Source organism: Biomphalaria glabrata, chromosome 1 (assembly GCF_947242115.1).
Source record: "Biomphalaria glabrata chromosome 1, xgBioGlab47.1, whole genome shotgun sequence".
In the NCBI taxonomy this organism is placed as follows: domain Eukaryota; kingdom Metazoa; phylum Mollusca; class Gastropoda; family Planorbidae; genus Biomphalaria; species Biomphalaria glabrata.
The window spans coordinates 38609519-38617818 of NC_074711.1; the positions used below are offsets into that span (position 1 = coordinate 38609519).

General features: G+C 34.8%; 1 protein-coding gene across 1 annotated transcript; it reads right to left on the reverse strand.

Moving 5' to 3' along the window:
• Window positions 1–545: 545 nt before the first annotated feature.
• LOC129924457 (uncharacterized) lies at window positions 546–1367 on the reverse strand. Its single transcript, XM_056018949.1, has one exon. It carries the CDS (start codon window positions 1365–1367, stop codon window positions 546–548), a length of 822 nt encoding a protein of 273 aa, XP_055874924.1.
• Window positions 1368–8300: the final 6933 nt, after the last annotated feature.

The window sequence follows — 8300 nt, forward strand, 5'->3', positions numbered from 1 at the left end:
GTATCAGTAATATCGTAATATCTCTTTTACACAAGTCCACCCCAATGCAGAGGCGGCGTTATGGAGTGGGGCAACCGTTCAACTCAGGGCCTTAATAGGGACCCGCTTTATAGAGAATCTATATTGTCCTTTTGCAACGTCGACCCATCATACAAATATTGACTGTTAGGGCCACCTATTCTCGGCCTTCAGTGCATAGGTAATACACAATCTTTCTTGTACTAAATGTATCGAAAACGTATTTAATCGAGAGATGTGGCACAATATATACATTAGTTATTTAGTAAGTATTAATTACAAGGGTTACCCATTGGGAATGAGGAGACAAGATGTTCGATCTAGAGCAGGGGCGGACACAACGATTTGATTCCCACACGCCATTGGTATTTTAATTCTAATTCAGATCCACCACACAAACTTTAATCTTTAATTTAGTCCATCAAACTTTAAAATATAAGACAATTAGTTATATATGTATATGTTACAATCATCCTTCACTACTTGAAATGTAAACGGCGAATAGACAAAATATTTCATTAAATCCATTACAATCTCTTAAAAATTATTTTACAGTGTTCTGCTCTAATTAGCCCATTGTTCGCAAAGAGGAATGTGAAATCCGTCTTAATTTCGTTTTCAGAGCTTTTCCTTCTTCTGTGGTAGACCCTGTGCATCCTCTTGGTATTAGTGTAGTAGACCCTGTGCATCCTCTTGGTATAAGTGTAGTAGACCCTGTACATCCTCTTGGTATTAGTGTAGTAGACCCTGTACATCCTCTTGGTATTAGTGTAGTAGACCCTGTACATTCTATTGGTATTAGTGTAGTAGACCATGTGCATCGTCTTGGTATTTGTGTAGTAAACACTGTGCATCCTCTTGGTATTAGTGTAGTAGACCCTGTGCATCCTCTTGGTATTTTTGTAGTAAACCCTGTGCATTCTCTTGGTATTAGTGTAGTAGACCCTGTGCATCCTCTTGGTATAAGTGTAGTAAACCCTGTGCATCCTCTTGGTATTAGTGTAGTAGACACTGTGCATCGTCATGGTATTAGTGTAGTAGACCCTGTGCATCCTCTTGGTATTAGTGTAGTAGACACTGTGCATCATCTTGGTATTAGTGTAGTAGACCCTGTGCATGCTCTTGGTATTAGTGTAGAAGACCCTGTGCATCATCTTGGTATTAGTGTAGTAGACCCTGTGCATCCTCTTGGTATTAGTGTAGTAGACCCTGTGCATCCTCTTGGTATTAGTGTAGTAGACCCTGTGCATCATTTTGGTATTAGTGTAGAAGACCCTGTGCATCCTCTTGGTATTAGTGTAGTAGACCCTGTGCATCATTTTGGTATTAGTGTAGAAGACCCTGTGCATCCTCTTGGTATTAGTGTAGATTTGTTAATGTAAATGTTTGTTTGTTTTAGTGTACTTTGTGGAGATTCGTTTTTCGCAAGTGGTCTTGGAAAGCATAACCCGCAAAAAAACGAAGATTCACTAGACTTGTATAACTTTGGATACAATAAATGTTTTAATTTAGTGTATCTTATATTTTCTTATATTTTATATCTTATATTAACTTCACGAGAGGTGACTCACCAGACTCGCCACTTTCAATAGTTAAAACGGATAATTCAAAGAAATTGTAAATTATGAACTCCTTGCAATTTAAACAAACATTTGAATGTATAGTAATAATTGCATTCGTATTTATTTTTCTCACAGTACACTTTATTATAGACTTAAAATGGAAGAAATAATTTTAATAATGTACATAAGTTAAAACTTATTTTTGTTGTCAAATTTTAAATATAAACGTTGGTTAGATTTCCCTTTATTGGTCTCTAACCCATGATTGTCATGACAATCGTCTACAAAATATGTAGCAATATCCTCTTATAGTTTAAATTTGATGAACTAGAATGATGTCCGGACACGCGTAGGACGTAATCATATCTTTTTATGAAGTAACATCTTTATTTTATAAGATAAGATAGCAAATATAACCAATGATTCTAGTGTATTAGATGCTCCTTATACTGCACTCTACCTTGAAATGTACCAACACATTTATGTACTAAGTTTCTTCTCTTATCAATGAATTAAATCCCATTTTCTGTTTCAAAACAACAAATAAAAGTGTCAATGCTCAGAAGATCAGAGCAAACATTTTCTAAAACTTTTTTTTTTCGTCCTCGAGAAATAGATAATAACATGAAAAAAGATTTATTTTGTTTGGCACTTTTAGATGCTCTTTTTTTTTTCTTTTTTCCCTCTCTCTCTCTCTCTCTGCCTCTCTCTCTCTCTCTTTCTTCCACTTTCAGTCACTCTTTCAGTCAGTCTCCCACTTTCTCACACTCCCTCTCCCTCTCTCTCTCCCCCCTTTCTCTCTCTCTCTCTCTCTCTCTCTCTCTCGTATCGACTTTAGAGCCCCAAGTTTATTTTACGTCAGATTGATTTAAGTTTTGTTGTGTTTTTTTTCCTTCTTTTCTTCCAATAAAAACCTAGCTTTTATTCATTAAAGGCGGCAGACGTGGTTCATCTGAAAATGGCGGGCAAATGACTGTAACGTTAATGAATGCAGGAGGCTCTTTCGCTTGAGCGGGTAAGCAGGTCAACAGGCTGAGTGCAATTTCCTTAAGGATTCAAATCATCGATCACTCAATATTGAGCTTACATTAGAATGACCCGTTCCGGATTTGTTCCTTTTCTTTCTATTTGATCGTTACGCTAAATTCTGCATTTCATTATTTGGTTCTCCGGGCATTCAGGAACAATTGGGGGAAGGGTGGAGTAACGCTCGAATTATATTTAGTCATATGTCTATTTATCTATCTATCTATCTATCTATCTATCTATCTATCTATCTATCTATCTATCTATCTATCTATCTATCTATCTATCTATCTATCTATCTGTCTGTCTGTCTGTCTATCTATATATCTGTCTATCTATCTATATATCTATCTATTTATCTATCTGTCTATCTATCTATCTGTCTGTCTATCTATATATCTGTCTATCTATCTATATATCTATCTATTTATCTATCTGTCTATCTATATATCTGTCTATCTATATATCTATCTATTTATCTATTTATCTATTTATCTATCTATCTATCTGTCTATCTATCTGTCTGTCTATCTATCTGTTTATCTATCTATCTATCTATCTATCTATCTATCTATCTATCTATCTATTTATCTATCTGTCTATCTATATATCTGTCTATCTATATATCTGTCTATCTATATATCTGTCTATCTATCTATTTATCTATTTATCTATCTATCTATCTGTCTATCTATCTGTCTATCTATCTATCTATCTATCTATCTATCTATCTATCTATCTATCTATCTATCTATCTATCTATTTGTCTGTCTGTCTGTCTGTCTATCTATCTATCTATCTATCTATCTATCTATCTATCTATCTATCTGTCTGTCTGTCTGTCTGTCTATCTATCTGTCTGTCTATCTATCTATCTATCTATCTATCTATCTATCTATCTATCTATCTATCTATCTATCTATCTATCTATCTATCTATGAGTCTTACTGTTCATCTAGCTACTTCATTAGAAATGATTGATTTGTATAACTTTATTTTGATTTATTGTTAAGCCCAGTAGTAAACAAACTATGGGTCCTCTGTGAATCTGATGGTACTCAAAAAGAATGTGAAAACATGGCCCAATGTATACAAGAACCTCAGCCTGGCCGTGATTTAGAGGCAAGTTTTTAAAGGCAAGACACTTTCTTTCCTTCTATAAATTGTTTAAAAAAATGTATGTAGCTATTGAAAACATAGAAAGTAAGATTCGACTCTCCTCTCGTATGTAACAAAAGAGTCCGTCCGTCCCGTTTAGATCTCGTAAACTAGAAAAGTAGTTAGAAATCCGACATCATGATATTTTAGACCTTTCAAAGTTGTGATGCAACGGCTACTTTTTTTTTCTGATAGCGAAAATTTTTATTTTAAAAACAACTATGCAAGCAGTTTGTTTTCATAAAAATAAACCATTTTTACAACTATTCACTATTAATAGCAGCAAACACGGGAGGCTATTAAGTAAGGGAGGAGATTATTTAACATATTTTTAATACATTTATAGAAACGGTTTTAGATTTTTTTGTCAAATTTTTTTTTTCATTTTTAGTTTTAGTTTTTACTATTGTATTGCTAATTTTTTTTTGTTTTGTCTTTTTTTAACAATTGTATTGATAAGTGAAGTTAGTTCTGTCATATAAACTATTACAGTTACAATAAATGTTTTAACAGTATAACAGTATGTCAGAAATAAACACAGACAGAAATAATTACTTCCGTGCAGCCCCCTTAACGATAAGAGATTGACCCTTTTCAAAACACTTAGATCAATTGGATAATCATTTTGTGATATCAGTTAGGCAAGGTACATATGTCACACTTTCACCTATCCTTTTGTCTGCTGGACCGTTGGGACACCACACAAGATATGTCAACCTCCATTCTTCTCCGTCATTTGCCTTTGATAGAATTTCATTCTGATATTCTTTCTGAAAATATTAAAACCTGCCTTTTTACCTGCCTGGGTGGACCACTTCGGGGGTGGTTTCTGAGTTTATGTTTCCACACAACTGTCTTTGTAACTTTGTTTGTTCAAGCTTTCTTTTTCTTTCTTTCTTTCTTCTTCTTTCTTTCTTTTTCTTTTTCTTTTTTCTTCTTTCTTTCTTTTTCTTTCTTTTTTTTTTCTTACTTTCTTTCTTCTTCTTTCTTTCTTCTTTTTCTTTCTTTTTTTTCTTCTTTCTTTCTTTCTTTCTTTCTTTTTCTTTCTTTCTTTCTTTTTTCTTCTTTCTTTTTCTTTCTTTCTTTTTCTTTCTTTCTTTCTTTTTTTTTCTTTTCTTTTTCTTTCTTCTTTTTTCTTTCTTTCTTCTTCTTTCTTTCTTCTTCTTTCTTTCTTTTTCTTTTTTTCTTTTTCTTTTCTTTCTTTTTTTTTTCTTTTTCTTTCTTTCTTTCTTTTTCTTTTTTTTTCTTTCTTTCTTCTTATTTCTTTCTTTCTTTTTCTTTCTTTCTTCTTCTTTCTTTCTTTTTCTTTCATTCTTTCTTTTTCTTACTTCTTTCCCTATTTACTCTAACCCTAATCTCTCTCTTTATAACATTTCTTTTTTTAGTACCCTCTCTTATTATAAATAGTGAGACTCACACTTTATACCTTGTCTGACTCGCTTTTTGTAACTAGTATAACTCTCTAGTATAACTCTCTAGTATAACTCTCTAGTATAACTCTCTAGTATAACTCTCTAGTATAACTCTCTAGTATAACTCTCTAGTATAACTCTCTCTTTATAACTAGTCTGACTCGCTCTTTATAAATCTCCTCTCCATTAATTAATTATCTTCTCTCTTTACCCCTGTTACTTTGTTATTCTTTACTTTTTCTGTTAAATAATCTTCTCTTTTTAACTCGCTCGCTCTCTTTATTATTCCCCTCTCTGTTTTTTTATTCCCTCCCCTACTATCTCACCGTTCTCAATCTCTATTTCTCCTTATTTTATTCTCTTTATAACTCATCTTCCTCCGCACTGCTTCTCCTTATATGACTCTTTTTTTTCTTACTCATTGTTCTTCTTGTAACTTATCTACGCTTCCTGTTTCTTTCCGTTCTTTCTGTTTCTCTCTATTTCTCTCGGCTTTTATGGACACACACACACGCACACACACACACCAAGAATGCAGCTATTCAAAACTAGCGCCAAAAATGATATCACACTGCAGTGTTGAACGTCAGATAGCTTTCAGTCATGCAAGTCCGAACCAAAAAAGACGTCATATATTCAGTCATGTTTTGTTCTTTAGCCCTCCGCACCTCCCCCCTCCTCTTGTCCCTGAGGAGGTTATGCCAGGCTTGTGATCATTTTCCGGTACCTGACCTGGATCAGGGAATTTATGACATATCTCAGTGTCACGTGTCATGAGAGGGGGCAAGGGGTCATTGAAGTTCGGGGTGTGGTGTCTCAATACATATAATTATAACTGATTTACAAATACAAGGGGCGCCATCTCAGGGACTGATTGGCCCTTCCTCCCGTCCATCAGCCATAAACTTTGAAAATCAATTTGAATTATTGGAGCGATTAGAAAGTGACGACAGCACGCGCGGTACGTAGCTCGGAGGGGTGGTGGTGGTGGCGATCATAAGAAAGTTGTGATTTCTATTCGCAATGTATTCCAACCCAAGAACAAGTTAGGTACGGTTCAAATTAGGTTCAAGTTAGGTACAAGTTAGGTACAAATTAGATACAAGTTAGGTACAAGTTAGGTACAAGTTAGGTACAAGTTAGATACAAGTTAGGTACAAGTTAGGTTCAAATTAGGTACAAGTTAGGTTCAAGTTAGGTTCAGATTAGATACAAGTTAGGTACAAGTTAGGTACAAGTTAGGTACAAGTTAGATACAAGTTAGGTACAAGTTAGGTTCAAATTAGGTACAAGTTAGGTACAAGTTAGATACAAGTAAGGTACAAGTTAGGTACAAGTTAGGTACAAGTTAGGTTCAAGTTAGGTACAAGTTAGGTTCAAGTTAGGTACAAGTTAGGTTCAAATTAGGTTCAAGTTAGATACAAGTTAGGTACAAGTTAGGTTCAAGTTAGGTTCAAATTAGGTACAAGTTAGGTACAAGTTAGGTACAAGTTAGGTTCAAGTTAGGTACAAGTTAGGTTCAAGTTAGGTACAAGTTAGGTTCAAATTAGGTTCAAGTTAGATACAAGTTAGGTACAAGTTAGGTTCAAGTTAGGTTCAAATTAGGTACAAGTTAGGTACAAGTTAGGTACAAGTTAGGTACAAGTTAGGTTCAAGTTAGGTACAAGTTAGGTACAAGTTAGGTTCAAGTTAGGTTCAAGTTAGGTTCAAATTAGGTTCAAGTTAGGTTCAAGTTAGGTACAAGTTAGGTTCAAATTAGGTTCACGTTAGGTACAAGTTAGGTACAAGTTAGGTTCAAGTTAGGTACAAGTTAGGTTCAAGTTAGGTACAAGTTAGGTTCAAGTTAGGTACAAGTTAGGTACAAGTAAGGTACAAGTTAGATTCAAGTTAGGTACAATTTAGGTACAAGTTAGGTTAAAGTTAGGTACAAGTTAGGTACAAGTTAGGTACAAGTTAGGTACAAGTTAGATTCAAGTTAGGTACAAGTTAGGTACAAGTTAGGTTAAAGTTAGGTACAAGTTAGGTTAAAGTTAGGTACAAGTTAGGTACAAGTTAGGTTAAAGTTAGGTACAAGTTAGGTACAAGTTAGGTTAAAGTTAGGTACAAGTTAGGTTAAAGTTAGGTACAAGTTAGGTTAAAGTTAGGTACAAGTTAGGTTAAAGTTAGGTACAAGTTAGGTTAAAGTTAGGTACAAGTTAGGTACAAGTTAGGTACAAGTTAGGTACAAGTTAGGTACAAGTTAGATTCAAGTTAGATTCAAGTTAGGTACAAGTTAGGTACAAGCTAGGTGTCGTGCGCATCTGGTAGGGTATTTTCGTTTGAGCACGATAAGGTCTTATTAGTTCTGTTTCTAAGGATGTGCTATATTGGTGTCATTGTTCTCTTGTTGTGCCTTGAGATGAGTCTCTTTGTGTTCTCTTGGTGTGCCTTGAGATTGAGTTATCTGTGTGGTGTTATTCCCCAGTATTAGGGACGCAGGCTTGGGACTCTGCTGGAGTCAAGTCTGAGTTGTAGGCTTGGTAGTTGACTATTGCCAGTGGCGTTGGGTGGGCGTTGTGAAGCCTGATTGACTATGGCACTGAAATTAAGGTGTGCTATAGCCCTTTGAATGTAATCTGTAATTGCCATTGATATTTATTCATAATGTATGCCTCATAATATCATATATATCATTAACTCATTAAACCTTTGTTGTTATATGCAGTATTGTTATTCACTAGTATACGTTAATATTTGGTTTATTCGTTCCTAGATATTTATTGTATAAATTGATTACTAGACTGTTAGGGGTGCCCAGGCAGACGAGCCAAGGCTAAATTATAACCCCGGCATAAAGCTAATAAACACTGCTCAGGTGGGGAGCCCGGCGGAGTACATCATACCCTAGATGAGCGCGAGGACAAAACCCACCTGACAGAAATGGGGGCTCTGGGAAACAATATGTAAATGTCAACGTTGTGACCTCTGTGTCCTTGATTTGACCGCTAGGGCCAGTATAAAATGCAGATACATAATGGATTATGTTTTGTATATTTTAAAGTGATCAGTAAATACATTTAAGATGTTAAAGCGGTCTGCTGTTGTGCAGCACTAAATAGATTAGACGGGCATTCGTTGTATTTTG

Excerpts from the sequence above, each read along its gene's own strand:
- LOC129924457 (XM_056018949.1), bottom strand. The coding sequence starts at position 1,367 with ATGCACAGGGTCTTCTACACTAATACCAAAATGATGCACAGGGTCTAC.